At 45.1% G+C, this 17,340-nt stretch overlaps 1 protein-coding gene across 1 annotated transcript; it reads right to left on the reverse strand.

The window, feature by feature from the left end:
* Window positions 1-13,861: 13,861 nt before the first annotated feature.
* LOC140222263 (protein MAIN-LIKE 2-like) lies at window positions 13,862-15,618 on the reverse strand. Its single transcript, XM_072292431.1, has 2 exons — window positions 14,548-15,618; window positions 13,862-14,435 (listed from the first exon to the last, which is right to left on the reverse strand). Exons 1-2 carry the CDS (start codon window positions 14,947-14,949, stop codon window positions 14,124-14,126), a joined length of 714 nt encoding a protein of 237 aa, XP_072148532.1. The 5' UTR covers window positions 14,950-15,618; the 3' UTR covers window positions 13,862-14,123.
* Window positions 15,619-17,340: the final 1,722 nt, after the last annotated feature.

The raw sequence follows: 17,340 nt of genomic DNA on the forward strand, positions 1-17,340 counted from the left end.
AGAATCAGAAGAAAATCACTTATCTGTGAAAAACTGTTTGGCAGAGCTCCGCTGGATTCATCGGAGAATCATCTCTGGGAGCTCTACCAAACAGGGCCTAAGGTTGATTTGGTTCTCTAGGAAAAACTAGTGTGTATATTTATAATTACAGGTAGGGGTTGGCCCTCTTCTACTAATGGCTACAAAGTCAATACGAGGAATTAATGTTGGATGCAAAGTGGTGTCTAGGTCTTTGAAATGTTTCAACTATATTTTGTTAATTACATGAGACAAATATAGTTGAGTGGTTGTCAACGAATGCAATAGAACCTTGTGTGGGTATTTATGGTAGTGGAAAAGTTAGTTGGGTTTAATTTTATTGAAGTTCAATGACAATCAGTGCTAGTGGGCCTGTTTCTATGAACTATTTTTAACAATCTTTAATATAATGTAGCATCTTTTTTTGGGAAAACTATTAAATCTTGTGCAACTAATAATTCTAGCTAAGAAAAATATATTTTAGTATGGATCATACAAGTCCCTAAAATATGATGTCAATAGTTCTCACATAGATATGATATGGTTGGATTTGGATCTATCGCTAAGACTAGTATGTGTGTATTTGTGAACATCAGCGTAGATGCATTTTGTTTAATACTAGAAATGACTTTCAAAGTGTCAAGGGAATTTGTGACTACCACTATAGTTTACTAGATTTTTGAAATCCCTCGGAATTTATAAAATCACTAATCACAGCATATAGATACAATTGAGTGTTGTTGATTGAATTTTTAAGAACATGAGTAATTATGTAATAGAAAATATTTAGATTACATAGTAATCTGATAAAACTAACGTAAGACTTTCAAACTATTTGTTTGTTTTCTTTCTGTTGCATTAGGCACTCACTATTTTGGCGGAGGTGCTAGGAGATGTTTGTTTGTTTCGACATCTATGTCGCTTTGTATTAAGTTGAACTCATTAGTACATGACATTGTATCTGTTATTCACTACTGGCTTACTGTATGTGCAAAACTTGATCATAGAACATATATAGTGTACACATGGTTTGTTTTTCAAACCGGGTGTGACAGAAGTAGTAACAGAGCTATGTTGATGGTAGAACATAAGCCTAGTTAGTCATGGTCATTTTCTAAGATCTAGTTTGATATACAATCCTTGCTTTCATTATCCCTAGTATTTTCATTTCCAAACTCATTGTCCATGAGCATTTACCCCCTTCTTGGTATTGTTTTTTCTTCTATAACTATCCTTGATTGGTTATGGTCTCCTTGATCTACATTCCCTCGTTCACTTGTTTACTACATCACTTTTATCACTCTATTTGCAATTCTATTTTCTTATCCTAGTTGAAAGATTGTTAGTTCGCGACCTAATGCCAGCCAAGTCACCTTGACCAATGGAGGTACTAGTTCACCACCAGAAGTCAAGTTTGAGCAACTAGAAACTACATCACTCAAAATTACTACGAGCAAGAAGTTGGATACATATATATGCAGAACGTGCTCGAAGATGCCCATGTGCAATGGTTGAAGCAGGAAAAGGTAACACATACATAGGCAGATCACTTACAGGTTCACTAACTACGTTTAGCATCACTTTTTATGTTTGTGTGGTGATTCTTGGTTCTCATTATGCTTGTTATTATGCCTTTTATTGATTTGGTTCTTTGCATTGATTTTTGATGTGTTAAGTGACTTTGTTTCACAATGACATCAGTTATATGTGTGCTTTCTAGATGTTAGTTGGGTTCACCTCTTTTTTTGCCCATATCCTTGTCCACTTCTTTCTTCGTATTCAGATGTCAAACATTGGAAGGAACACTCAATGCCAATAACAGTGTTCTACATGAAGAAATCTACATCGAATGATAATGAATGAGGATCTCTATGCATTAGAGACATGAAACTTGATGTCCTGTTTCTTTTTCTTATTAAAATCTTGTTGTCTCCTCTTTCTTGTGTCTACTCTCTTGGAATCTCAATGACGATATTCTTTTAAGGGTGCAAGTTTGTCACAGCCCAAAGTTTTCTGTTTTGGGATGTATACAAATAACACAATCAAATTGAATAATTTTATCATATTTCTAAAATTTCTCCAACATTTGTACAATTTGCAGGATATTTAGATGGAAATTTATTTTCTAAAATTAATGTAACGAATGATAAATTTTGAATGCCGGTGCATATTACCTTTTGGTTGCTAAGATAGTTTTTCTAATTTTACTCAAGCTTGGTGAATTTTATTCAGTTCATCAAAATTTTTCTATGCGTATGAAATCTTTTTTTCCTTCAATTTGGTGGAACCCCAATTTCTGCCAAGCTCCACTCTTTTTCTAGGCAAAGCTCGTTTCCTCCTGTACCTGTCTCTTTTCTTCTCAAGTTGAGCATGTTGGTCTCGATGGATATGTTTTCAGTCAATCACAAAAATCATACACTATTTGCTACCCACACTCCATTCCCGGATCTGCCAGTAGGTCTAAGGACATTTAACATTAATAGTTAAAATTACAAATAAATTTTTACTTGCGTAGATTTGTTTTGACAGCCACTTTCTTTTTTTCTCGAACAACGTAGGAGAGCTGCGTGTCATTTTCCCCCACAAGCTGCACCCATCAGCTATCAAACGTAGCAGGTCAGGTATGTGTACGGATCATCGTAGCTTTTTCCTTAGAGTATTTATTCAAAGTTTATCAATCCGTGGATCGGTAGCGAACTAACTATGATTTTCCATCTAATCTAACTAAGCAATCCTAACATTAAGCATTGATTGCATATGAAGGCAAACCTGATATAAATATTAATATCATGAATAAGGTTACATCGCATCATACATACATACATACATATGACATAACACCACCAAGAGCAGCAAGAGCCTATCATCATCTAATTGTAGTTCTAGCCAATGAGCAAGTACATCATGTATCTCATCCAAAGCAATCTTTAAACTACTACCTCCGGTCAACCTCCTGAAAACCCCCACTCTACACGGAAGCAGACCCCGTCACGATCTCCCCTATCTGTGCAGGCAGTTTATAGGCATGAACACAGGTGAATATGTCAAGCTATCAAGATGGGTCAATGTACTAGATCTAATCATCATTATTACATAAAAGCATGCTATGTAGTCTAACCTAGGATTAGACTAAGGAACTAGCATATTCATGATAGATTTCGAATAAAGAAGACTACTAAAGGATCAAATTTGCTTTTTGTGGGGCATACTCTACTGGCTTTCCTTCTCTAAACTATTCTTTTGAAAGAAAGCATAAAGGAGGCATTGAATTGCTAACAAATCGGATGACACGAAGAATATTGCTCACATAATAGATGTATTTAGATCATCATCTCCGAGTACATATAATTAATGATCCACTAATAGCTCCTGAACTCTACTATGGCACAACCACACAGCAAGGAGGCCATGGTGACTAGGGTTTGGCTTAATCCATCTCCTAGACAACTCCGAAGACTTGCTGCGGCCCTCAGCCCCTTTTGGTGAATGCCCTAGGTTTCGTCGAGTTCTGGTAGATGGATGTGCATGCCGATGGAGAAAAGCGATATTTATAGTCCAGAGGTGCTGTGAGGCGAAGGGCACGATGAACTAACCTAGAAAGGGGCCAGGCCAATCGGCTTGGGCCTCCTAGGCCGATCAGCCTGCCCCTACAGGCCTCAGACGCCCGAGCGTTCCATACGAAGGTTTTAGATCTTTTCGAGGCATGCAATTTTCTTTGTAAACTTGCCCCAATCGGAGTTCGGATGAGGAAGATGTAGCCCATGCAAGTTCAGCTACTTTTGCAGGCCTGTAGTCCAATGTTCCTGATTTTGTATTCCAATATCCAATCTTGTACAAAAACCCTTCATTTATGTCATATTTCCTATAATTTTGCATTGTGGTCCAAAACATATAGGGTTATTTTAGGTGCCAAGTGGCGGGTTACTATAAGATTTAGTCCAGAAACACCACTTAAATAGCAATAAAAAAGGTAGCAATAATGAGCGCCAACGTATGCAAGGCTTACCATGCTCAAACACACAGGAGTTGAAATGTTTCCAGATTTCCCAAGCAACGAGAATGATTAAGGAGTTCAACCCCTTTTGCAATTCCTTGGGAATAAGTCGAAGCGCCTTCCTCCACCAAGCAGGGAATCTGGACTCCGTCATTGAGGGCACTAGATCAGGCAGGTGTAGAGCTTGGAAAATTTAAAACCAAAGCTGCCTATAGAAGACACAGCTGACCAGAAGGTGTTGAATAATCTCCTCTTCCTGGTCATTCCTGGTCACAAAAAGGGCAAGCAGCTGAGTGAGGCAAACCTCTTCTAGCAAGACGATTGCTAGCCAAATGAAGAATTTACATCGAAGGGGAGCCCAACTCTTCCAAGTCCTTTTCCAAGGTGCAAATTTGATGGTTCCGAACAAAAAAGGCGGCATAAGTAATCTTATAAATTTGTTCAATTTATTATATTTTAATAAAAAATTAGTGGTCGGAGACATATATATTGGAGTCTGTTTCATATGCAAAACGGCAAGTACTTTTTACAGGAGGAAATACTGACAAACATATAATTTGGATCGACTAACAAACATAAACAGAATATTAATTGAGACTAACCAGCTGATGAGTAAGATAGTTATTTACCTGTTGTATTATTTAAGGGCTCTAATTGAACCTGATGAAGTGGCAGTTAAAGAAAGCCAAACAAGTTCCTCGCTGAGTAAAATGAAGATGACTTTCAAATATGAATAACTTGCTATATAAATCCAGCATGTAAAGTGACCCACACTCATACAAATCCGATAATATTAACTTAGAGACTCCATATAAAAAAAATTTATACATTCCGCTATGATGCATGGTAAGAATCACAACCCGCAAGACGAGCAGCAACAACGAAAGGGTCGCAGTTTTCCTCTACCATTTGATTGGGCTAAACAAATTCAATAACTATTCACCGCAGCAATATCCACCATCACTAATCAATTTTTTGGGTTCGAAAATGATAAAAAACGAGCTTATAACCATGAGATCTATGATTCAACATGCATGATATATAATGAGCGAATATTCATCACACGAACATCAAATATTTCAAAATGAACATATAAATGCAATTTTCTGTTTTTGGGACATAAATGAATCGTCACGGATCATGATATGTCAAATAGTGATTCATCGCTATCATAGTCATCAAACCACCCAGATGGAAGTCTGAGATTTTTTATCCTATAGCACTTGTTCCTCAGCAACTTCTCGTCCCACCGGTCTTGGTAGTGCACGTCACTAATGTTCAGAGACTTGAGGCTAGGGCAGTTGTCGACAATCTGCATCACCACATCCTTGGTTAAGCTGTCACCAGAAAGTTCGCAGAGTGTAGGCCGTGCATCATTGGAATTGAAAAATGCGTTGGGCTGTCAGAGCCCTGCTTTTTGCCAGCACAGCGCACCGCGAAATGCTGTAGATGGCAGCAAGCTTTACAAGTGGATTGGAACAGCTCCACCAAGGAATTGGTAAATGGTTGTTCTGACTTGGTGTCAATGGCATCATATTTTAGCACTAGCTCTAGCTCCTCGAGCAGAGGGCATTTCTTGATCAGCTCAGCAAATACTTCAGAGGACACATCGTAATGTGATGCCACACGGAGGCTTTTCATAGATGACGCCCTGCAAAATTCCATCATTTCTTTAGATAAAGGCATAAAGCGCAGGATTAAAATATTGGATTACTGTTTTTCATCTGATTATGCCATATGCATTGCATGATGCAAAAAGGTCGGAATTTTATCCTTTTCCAAAAAAAAAGTATAAACCAAAAAAGGAAAACTGTAAAGCAAGGACACAAATGATGAATGAACTTTGATCGCAAGAACCATGGTTTCTTGCATTCTGCCATATGTAAAATACATGTATAGATCAATTGATGCACTACCCTTTTTTATGCGGCAACTAACTATTTTAATAGTGTCATGTTAAAATGAGATGAGAAGAAAATGTATAATTAAAATCATGAACTTGGTGCGTGCTTTTATGTAACAAGCACTACGGGAAACAAGAAAATTGCCGAGTGTATTTATTTTGCCGAGTGTTTTTTTTCGAGCACTCGGCAAACAAGCTCTTCGCCGAGTGCCAAGCTAAAAACACTCGGCAAAAAAAATACACTCGGCAAATCAGGACTTTGCCGAGTGTCAAATAAAAAACACTCGGCAAACCCCTTTCTTTGCCGAGTGTCAAAAAAACACTCGGCAAAGTGTTTGCCGAGTGTTTTTTTTGACACTCGGCAAAAAAATATTTTTTTTTCTCTTTTCACCATGAAATTTTTTCTACTCCCCACATACAACATGTGGTACTCCATGTTAAAATTTGGTATATTTTTGGATTTATTTGCTATATTTATTTAATTAATTGCATTTCAAGGAAATTTTTGGTATAAGTCAAATTTGAACTGCAAGTGATTCAAATTATGGAACAAAATGAGTAGAAAAATGATATTCATGTTATTTGGCCCATTTTGAGACCTGACCCATGAAATGAAAAGAAATTTTGATCATCTTGTTCAGGAAACACGACCATGAACGTGTGGCAGTACTATTTTTAAATTGTAAAAAACAAGCAAAGTCTGAAAATCATGAGATTTGTCATGATGTGATGATATAGTACGTGGAGGCTGTGGAAAAAAATTGAGAAGGTTTTGCACATTTCATCACGTACAATGATTACAAACCGAAGTATCTCGGAAGAAGAATACTAACTTTGAGAGGATTCCATAAAATTTAGAGTCGAAGTGACGGTCAAGTTTGGTTTGACTACCAAACTTTTTGTATAGTCAATAGAGAACATATATTGGTTCGTGTGAAAATTTGGTATTTTTTTGAAACTGTTGGATATTTTTTAATTTTTTTTCAAAAAAACTTTGCCGAGTGTCCTACGTTGGACACTCGGCAAAGAAATCCTTTACCGAGTGTCCACGTAGGACACTCGGCGACCAGCTGGCCCCCCCTCAAAATACACCCGGCCACAACGCCCCCACCCCCCAGCCCCCTCGTCTTCACGCCCCCCCTCCTTCCACCCCCGGCCGACGCCCCCCTCCCCCACCTTCCTCTCCCGACGCCCCCCCTCCCCCACCTTCCTCTCCCGCCGCCGCCGCCGCCGCCGCCGCCCCTTCCCTCCCTCTCCCTCTCCCTCTCCTACCAGCGCCCCTCCCCCTCCTCTCCCCTCCTCCCTCCCTCGCGTGGCCGCCCCGCCCCTCTCCCCAGATCCGGCCGGATCCGGCGGGGAATCCGCCCCTCCTCGCCAGATCCGGCGGGGACTCGCGTCGGGAGCCCCGGATCCGGCGGGGACTCGCGTCGGGGGCCCCGGATCCGGCGGGCGTGGATGGTGGCGGCGGGCGTGGATGGTGGCCGGCGGCGGCGGTGGCGGCGGCGTGGATGGTGGTGACGTGCCGGTGGTGCGGCCGCCGCCTCCCTCCTCTAGATCCGCCGGCGCGGGCGGTGCCCCTCCCCTCCCTCTCCTCCGGCGAGCGGCGCCCCTCCCCTCCCTCTCCTCCGGCCCTTCCCCTCCCGGCTGGCGGTGGTGGTGCTGCTGGCGGCTGGTGGCTGGCGGTGGTGGCTGGCGGCGGCGGCCGGTGGCGGTGCTGGCGGTGGTGGCTGGCGGCGGCGGCCGGTGGCGGTGCTGGCGGTGGTGGCTGGCGGCGGCGGCCGGTGGCGGTGCTGGCGGTGGTGGCTGGCGGCGGCGGCCGGTGGTGCTGGCGGTGGTGGCTGGTGGTGGCTGGTGGTGCTGGCGGTGGTGGCGGCGGCGGCGGAACAGGTTTTTTTTATTTTTTTCAACAATTGTATGCCGAGTGTTTTCTGGCCACTCGGCAAAGTCTTTGCCGAGTGCGCGACAGAAAACACTCGGCAAATCCTTGTTTGCCATCACAGAGTTTGCCGTGTGCCGTTTGCCGAGTGTTACACTCAGCAAACGGCTCGCCGAGTGTATTTCGCCCTTGACCGAGTGCCCCTAGCACTCGGCAATTTTCTTGTTTCCCGTAGTGAAGATAGAATTTCATCTTCGCTACCAATGGACGACTTACGTGAATCTGATGCGGCACCTGCACTGTCACTCTTTCACATAATTTCATCTTCCAGAGTACCAAGTACCTCTATGTTTGATATACTTGTTTGTACAATAACAAAATTTCAGCATTTATTAGATACCAATCATGTCAGATAATAGGGCCTTTACGTCTAACCTGGAAGCTAATAATGGTTCTTCCCATAACCTTGTTCTGAATTGCTTGTATACAACACTTGTTTATTTTTGAAACTACATCTCTTGGCAAGTTGAATTGAGATATTTTGGTTAGGTTATCTTCTGAGCCTCTATGTTCTGCCACCAAATGTTCTAAATTAAAGGACTATGAATCCCTGAGGATATCTGTGACATAACATCTGATTTAACCACTCAAAGAACTTTCTGCATCTGTATTTAGCAACAGAATTCAAACCATATTAGGTAGAGCCTTCTACCTTTCGACAAAGAGACGGTTTCCACAATGACATACTTCTGCAACTTTTCATTATACACTTTAGCATATATATATCACTTACTGTTTATCGGCATACTTCCTTATAATCATAGATTTCATTCCATTGATGTACATTTTTATATACAACACCGTATTGTGTGCTGAGGCTCCACAAATACTGTTCTCACTTGTTTATAGCTGTTGGGTTTTCACCAACATCTAACACAGGCGAACACTAGAAACTCAATAAAACAAAAGTTTCCCTAGAACGTGACAGCTTAGAATTTCCTTTTTTCGGTTTCTCATGTTACAAAATTCTATCACAGGTGTATGATTGTATATATGTTCTGAAGCATCTAATCAGCCAGATGTGCAAGCTCTCCAATCTTGTACACGTTCCGGACTCATTGCACTAGCATGCATACTCCTAACAAAAACTAGCATATGACTTTAAATCACAAACGATAACATGAACTTGCATACACACGCATAAGAGCAACTCCAAGAGTATGCTAAAAAATTCTCCCCCAAAACGAGGTATTGGTTACTATGCTAAAAAAAATTTCCCCTAAAAACGTATCAACCCACAGTAGATCGCTAAAAATTACTCCCAATAATTCAAAACAGGCCGCGTCATCGTATTGGACTCATTAGGATCCGTGCATTTTTTTCCACCACCGTGACCATCTTGGAATCGATCGAGGATGAGTCCATCTATCTTCCCCTTTATCTTCCTCTACTTCTTGTCCACCGAAGCATCTCCATCGATGTGCACAGAAATTCCTCCACTGCGTATAGCAATTCCTCCGCTTCGAGCTCCAGGTCGACGCGAATCCTCTTCTTGCCTGCAAGCTCGCCGCCGCTACCTTGCCTGCAATTTTCCTTCCATAGCATGCAATGCAATGATTCCATTACGCATCCACGGCTCAATCGATCTGACCTTGAGGCGTCCAATTTATGCTCAGCTTGGTTCTCTGGGCAAAAAAGAATCAATTAATCTATCAGCTGCCAGCCTTTTGATGCATGAGCATGGCATGTGGTGTGGCTCTGGTCGACAGCACCCAGGCGCACAGGCCGCCGACGCCATGCGTGCGTGGAGTTGCCGTGCGTGCATACGTGGGAGACGGTGCCTCAGACCTGCTGCGGGACACCAGTCGGAATCTCAGACCTTATTTATTCATATACGCCGGGAGAGGAGCGCCGCCTTCGGGAGAGGAGGGGGCCGCCGGGAGAGGAGCGCTGCCGCCGCTGGAACCAATACCGGGAGAGGAGCGCACAAAGGGGGCGCGGGAATGGAGGTCGGGGGGATTGGAGGTAGGCCGCGCGTCGCTAAAATATGCGGGGTGAGGGGGTGTTTTTTTGCGTCGCTAATTTTTTGGGGGAGTTTTGGGTGGACTGTTGAAGTTCGTTTTTTCTCTTTTTTTCCTAAAAAAAGGTATTGGGGTAAGATTAGCATCCTCTTGGAGTTGCTCTAAATGCAATTAATGGAAACTACGCCTACCAAAACCTAGCTTCCAGCAAGTAGACACTTGTAATGCTGCATAGCACCACGCATATGCATATACACAAACGAGTTCATCACCTGACCACAGATTCAGCAAACTTCTTCTATACGAGTCTATGGCACTAGCAAATAAATCACAAACCTTTTCCCACTATCAAGATTAATTTCCAAGAAAAGTAACTATATCAGATGAACACTTGTTCGCCTAATCGTAAGGAAAATTCCCTCAAACTGATGAAGTGTATATATGGAAGAACTAACGCTTGAAACATTATGTGACAATTTAATTTTACTATGTTACTAGTTTGCTTGGAATAACTAGAAGTAGGATTTTTAATTCAGTGGAGTAATAGCTAGTAAAAATAACTCGGAGCCCCATATGCTATTCGAAGAGAAAAGAACAAGCCCGAACCTGTCGGCGAGGTAGAGCAGGACCTCAACGTCGGCGCGGCCCCAGAAAGCCTCGCACTTTCCTGAGCTGCGGTCGACGGCAGCTAGCGCCATCGCCTTCCATGCCGACGAGTCGTCGCAGTCCTTGCTGGGCGTTTTCTCCTCGCAGATACGAATAGGAACAGGAAGGTCGTCGTCGTCGCCGCCGAACAAGCTCCACATGCTTTCTTCGTCGCTGGTGTCTTCATCGTCGTCGACCTCCAACGTGAAGTCGTCCGGCGCGGTCGTCAGATCGATCTGCCCGCCTTGAAGGTCGTCGTCGTCGCCGCCGAACAAGCTCCACATGCTTTCTTCGTCGCTGGTGTCTTCATCGTCGTCGACCTCCAACGTGAAGTCGTCCGGCGCGGTCGTCAGATCGATCTGCCGCCAGAAGGCGGGCTCGTGGCGCGCGAGTCGCCACCACGGAGCGCACGCGAGCCCGGCGCCGGAGAGGACCTCGCGCTGCCCCAACGCGGTGAAGACAGACCACAGGACGTCTCGTGGAAGGCCAGCCCAGCCACTCGCCGGCGGCGGCTGCGGCGCGGAGGAAGAGAAGACCATCCTGCGTGCATGCTAGGTTTCTTTAATGCTGGTAAGGCACGTACGGTGATGAGTTGTTTATTTATATAAAAAAATTCTACGTATCCCGGCCCATGTTGGCCGTAAGGGAGGTGGTTCTTTCTGCAGCTTGGGGTGGCCCAAAATCATGGACCCCCACCCAACAAGTATGCAGATATTGTCGCCTGAAGAGAACGGACTTTTTTTTTTATATATTTTTTTTGATTTTGTAGAAATATATAGTCGGATAGAAAAATTGTAGATTTGGGCTATTGCCACCGGCCCAGGCGGCGGAAGGGCCTTACCGCCGCCTCGAGGCGCCGACCCCGCCGGCCCATGTCATTACCGCCGGCCCAGCTAGCGGTAAGTCCCTTCCGCCGCCTGGGCTGACGGTAAGGACCCTTACCGCGGCCTGGCCCGGCAGGGGTTCCCACTACATAAACCCTCCCGCAGCCAGGCCTCCAGGCCACCCAGCTCTCCTTATTCAGACCGGTTGTTTTTGAGGGGAGAACCAGAGAGGGAGAGAAGGAAGGGAAGGAGGAAAGAAAGAGAGGAAAGAAGGGGAAGAAATCTCCTAGGATTCAGGTAAGTTTTTTAATGTCGTAGTATAGTAAATCTAAAACTACATTGTGCTTTTAGATGCTAAAAATCTAGCTTAGTATGTATAGTAGATTCGGAATTTATTTTGTAGTTTAGTATTTAGATCTACAGATATGTTGTGTGCTCTTAGATGTTAAAAATGCAGGTTAGTTAGTATAGTACATTCGATTTTCAGTTCATAGTTTAGTATTTAGATCTAGAAGTATTACTAGTATAGTTTCATGAATTTTTAATATTTTTATTATACAACCGTAGGATGCCAAGGTATGGAAAAGCTGGTAAAGCAAGGTAATCTTAGTGCACATTATTCAACCGTACGTTAAGTGGTAGTCGTATGATTTAATCTTAGTTGCTTTCGGTTCTTACAACGAAAATGGTAAAGGTGGAGTGGTGTTCCGTTGATCGGAAATGCCTTCGACCGTTTGCCTTTGCCTAGTGGTGTTCCAGTGCCCATGTGCTTTTGCGGCGATCCTTACAAGATAGCCAAGTCCGATGAAGAGGACACGTATAGGCAGAGGTATTGGATGTGTTCCAACTTTACGTTTGAGCCTACACTTCGTCAGCGCCGCATTAACAAGATGGTGAGGAATTGATGTTGTGCAATAATTATTTTGTGCCATATGACATCTTGCATGCTTTTTTTGTTTTATAATAAATACATTTTTTTCAGACCCCTCCACCACTCTGTGATTTTTGAGCAGTGGATTGACACTGAGCTCAAGCCTGAGGACAAAGAGCACATGCAGTACATGTTGCAGTGGGCGGCAGAGAGCAAGGAGAGGATGGAGAAGAGGCTCAGAGAGGAGGCTAAAGAGAAAGAGCACAAGGAAGAGGAGGAAAGGAGGCGTCTTGCTGCGGAGAGGGAGGAGAGCGAGAGGAAGCTTGAGCGTGCACGCCGAGCGAAAGTAGCGATGGAGGAGAACCCTGATGCCCTGAGGAAGGGAAAGTGGCTTCGTTGTACTCAATAGGCTCTGTTATTGGCTACTACTCCGTTGTGTGCGGTTGTGTCCATGTTTTATTCATGGATAATGTTGTGTACTATTGGACCTTTCATTTTGTTGTGCTTAGGTCATGTACTCCATTATTTGCCAAGCACGATTTTCATTCGTAGTTATCGATTATTTCAATTGTGTGCTTCTAATTCTTAATTGGGAAATATTTATACTTGTATAGTAAACGCACGCGAACAATGAAAAGCATTTAACTTATTATGTAGATAGAGCAGTCCTCGCACATAAAGATAATCGTACACATCGTAATCGTACAAATGATAAAAAATAAGAAGTCGCCCTACGCACTAAATGCGTCCTCGCTTGAAATGAGGCTCGCCGGCACCATGACCACGCCTCGCTGCCCGCTGCGCTGCTCTGGTCTGCTGCCGGTCGTACGTCCTGGGCTCCGCGCGGGTGAACGTCGCGAGTCGGACGTCCTCCCGCTCCCTCCACAAGAGGTGTCGTGAGGTACTGGGACGACGCACCCTGTGTAGGACCCTGTGGTGTCCCGAGGAACTGGGTCGCACCCTGTGTAGGACCCGGGGCGTCTGCCAGTTGGGAAGGACCGAGCAGGTTGGGGTCCACTTTGAAAAGGTCATCAATCCAAGCACTGCCGATGGACCTCGCTGCCTCGTCGTGCAAGTCCCCCGAATGCCATCCCTAGTCTACGTAGCCTGTTACAATCACAAATGAAACGGTTTTATTAGTTTCGTTGCGTTCTTAAAATGGAGTTGCAATATGTATACATCACGCACCTGCTGGGCGTAGCTCCGGTGCAGCTGAAGAAGGACAAGAGGACCATGCGTATTGCATCTGCGAAACGGTGGACGGACCTGCTGTGGCGTGCCAAGACGGTGGCGGTGGTGGTGGTGGTATGACGTAGGAGGTGCCGGCTGCTGGCGGACGAATGGGCTGGTGAGAGGATGTACCAGCCTGCTAAGTAGGAGCTGGAGTGGACGCACGGGGGTACGGAGGTCGTGGTGGACGGATGACATCCCTGTGCTCGCCACGGCAGGTAACGGCACTGAGGAACCTCCTGTAGCCGTCTCTGGCCCTCGTAAGTAGCGATCGTTGCTGAACCAAATTCATCACGGGGAAGTTATTGATGTTGTACATCAGCTGCCTATCCAAATCCCCTATAAGGTCGATCTGTTGGGGAGCGAAAAAATTTCAAGTCAGTCACACCAAATGATGCAAGTTTAGTAAAAAAAAATTCAAGTAGCTTACCGCGCGGTCGTAGTTGATGTCTCTCGTGCGAGGGTACATCTGGGTGACTGGAGCGGTCTCCGTCGGTGGCTCCGCCGGAACGTGCTGGACCCACGTCCTGGTCCTCTGTAAGAACCAGCGAAGGTACGCTACGAAAGCGTATGCGTCGTGTGGCCGGGCCTCCTGGACCACCTCGTCTAGTGTGGTCGCCCACAGGGCGACCCAGTGAATCATCCTCGTAGCCCATAGGACTCCGGGCCCACCACCACCACCACCCTGACGGCTAGCCCTAATGGAACTATTGTTACACGAGTTACATAAATGAAATATTCTTAATGCAAGGAGAATGAAAATGCTGGACTATACCTGTGAACTGAAGCCGGAACCGCTGACATCGCCGAAAGCGGGGAGTCTTGATACAGGTCAAACTGCCTCATGACACGGTGAACCGCGTAGTCCTCGATGTGGATGTCGAAGACTACTGGCCTCCTCGTCATCCAGTATGCTATGTCCCGATGGCATAGCGAAGACAAGGCATGCGGGGCACGAGCCTCCACCTCCTCGAACCTGTAGGGTCTCCACCTCACGTCAGTGTTGACCAGAGTGTCGAACATACCAACGAAGTCCGGGTAGGACTTCTTTGTCTACAGCCCCGTCCAAACCGCCTGCAAGAAATGTAATCACAATTTCTTAGTTAGGACCTCGGAAATTCCAAAGTGTAATATGAATAGAAAAATAGTAGTGGAAGAACCGTACCCTCCTCAGGCACCACAACGACCCCATCGTGGGTCTGTCGACGTCGTCCTCATCAAAACCCCCAGGGTAGGGGGACATGTCCACACGAGGTTGCCCTATCAGGAACCGCTCGTAGGCCCAAAGCTGAAGCAGCAGCAGGCAGCCAAGGAAGATAGGCTCCGTCGAAGTCACCTTCACGCAGCCCGTGCAAAGACCCCTGTACATGGCCGCCAACACAGCTGAACCCCAGCTGAACTGTGGAACCTCATCGAGCGGGGCCTCCGCAATGGGCCTCGCGTAACGAAGAAGGTGCTTAGGCACCGAGTTCCCCTGCGACGTGTAGAAGAGGGTCCAACCGAAGAGCCACAGCAGGTACGCCTCCAAGTGACGCGCTACTGTGTTGTCTTCTGTGTCCTCTCTCATGTACTCGACCTGCAAAACAATTTCATACTTGTCTCAACAATAAAAAAATGGCCAAAAATTATTTGTAGTTGCTGGTAATTAGAAACTCACACTGAACTGCTAGAGCCAAGCCTTCGTCGGGCCGTGGGAGCTGCTAAAAATGGTGTACTTGGGGGCACCCTCTACGCGGGGAACGTCCGCGAAGCGACCCAGCAGCTCGTTGCGCCAGGCGGAGGGACGTCCATCGCGGCTACGGCGGCCCCTGCACAAGAAAGGCCCAGTAGCATCAAGACGTCCTCTAGTGTGGGGGTCAACTCATCGACCGGGAGGTGGAAGGTGTGCATCTTCGGCCGCCACTGGTCCAGCAAAGCTGCTAGCAGTGACATGTCGAACTATAACCGTGTGGGTCTCTCGCAGCCACGTCGCGCTGAACGGTCGACCATGTCACCCTCCACAAGTCTAGCCACAGGAAGCAGGCCCGCCGCACGCAACCTGTACCACGAAATAAATGAATTAGTTTACACGAATTAATCGTTCAACATAAAACACAAGTATTACTAATTATTTCTACCTCGGGATTCAATGCCGGTCGATCGGCATGGTCGCAAGCGGAATACGAGCCCGATACCTATTAATATTGTCGAGGAACCAGTACCAGCTATCTCCAAACTCCTTCTCCACAAAAGCGATCGCAAGCGGCAACACCTGATTGTTGCCATCGGTCCCGATAGCTGTTAATATTGTCCCTTTGTACCTTGCAGTCAGAAATGTGCCATCAATGCAAATGACTGGTCGACAAAGCCGAAAAGCCTGAATGCAAGGACCCAGCGCAAGGAATGACCGCTGAAGGACTTGTTTGCCTGGAAAATGAAGAACTAGAAATGATTTCAAGTCGTAGAAGCTTTCAGGATTTCTCTGGCAAATGGTGTGCAATAAGGCAGGGAGGTTGTCGTAGCATGCTTCGAACGTACCCCACTTCATCTCAAGCGCCTTATGCTTAGCACGGTAAGCTTTGTTATAGCTAATCTTTTACTTGAACTTCTCCTCTATGGAATAGATAATGGACTTGGGCTCGAAGCTTGGATTCTCCACTATCTGAGGGTACATGTATTGAGTAACAAATTCAGCAGTGAGGTTGCGGTGTATTCCTTCCAATTCAGCCAGCAAGCATTGGTGCTCAACCACTTTAGTTACCTCCTAGTAATCCTTCCATTTGCCCTTGTATGCATGCACCCTGAATGGGCAATCATTTCGCACACAACGGACATCATACACCTTCCGGCTACTCTTTTCCACCCTGAAATGACGCTGCAAACACAAAGTGGACCACCTCTTAATAGCCACCTTCACTTCATCCCCACTTTGGTACACAGCCCCCACGCATACCTCATTCTCCCTGTACTCCTAAGGAATATTTTCCCCCACATTGACTTGTAGGGTGGAATGGTCGTAATTTGACCAATTTAGTGGTACAGGATAATCATCTTCCTCATCCATGGAGTCCTCCTCCATGGCACCATTAGCCTCCCCTCCTTCCATCTCCATCTGCTCTACTAACTCAGGAAATCTTTCCCCCTCATCAGCCTCTCCATTTGGTTCCCGAGGTGCTACATCATGTTCTGCATCTCCACCTTCTTATTCTTCGTCATCAAATTCTTCGTTTCCACCCGCAGTACTCTGCACATCTTCTTCCGCTTCAACTTCATCTCCTCCAACTTGATCTTCAATATGAGTGCTAGGTCCACCCTTCATGAAAAATTGGACATACCATATGATTGGTAAAGCTCTTCTCGTGAAACCATCTATGTAAGCTCGATACCTCGGAGTTCCTTCAAGCGGAACCAACTCCCAAAAGTTTATGTCCGGCCATCTTTGCACTACAACCCTGACTGACACATCCGCTTGATCTCTGTCAACACCTAAGTCCCTACAGAGCCACTTGCATATGCCCCCCCAAGTTCTCTCTCTTGCTCTTGGAACACACTTGGTGAAACAGGGGAATCCACTCAAATCTACCCCTTCTGGACCATATCTAACATCTCCGGACCCATAGTACACTTGAATATCGACACTATCCAACATGCCTGGCAACATACATGAAACGGGCAGTCCAAATTATTCTCAGCACTATACATAAATTAACTACAATAACGACCTCAATTGAATAAACGAACAACTATGTAACATTAAACCGAGCTTACTAACTAACTTTATCATAGACATGTACCACAACAAATAAATCTAATAATTTTACCAAAAAACTATATTGTAATAACTAACCAAAAAGTTATAATTTACTCACTACATTTATCACAGTGATTTACCAGAACAAACAAATCTAATATTGTTATCGAAAGACACTATTCGAATACCTAACCAAAAAATCAGATTTTAATAACTCATTTATTCTAG

Source organism: Setaria viridis, chromosome 3 (genome assembly GCF_005286985.2).
Source record: "Setaria viridis chromosome 3, Setaria_viridis_v4.0, whole genome shotgun sequence".
Taxonomy (NCBI): domain Eukaryota; kingdom Viridiplantae; phylum Streptophyta; class Magnoliopsida; order Poales; family Poaceae; genus Setaria; species Setaria viridis.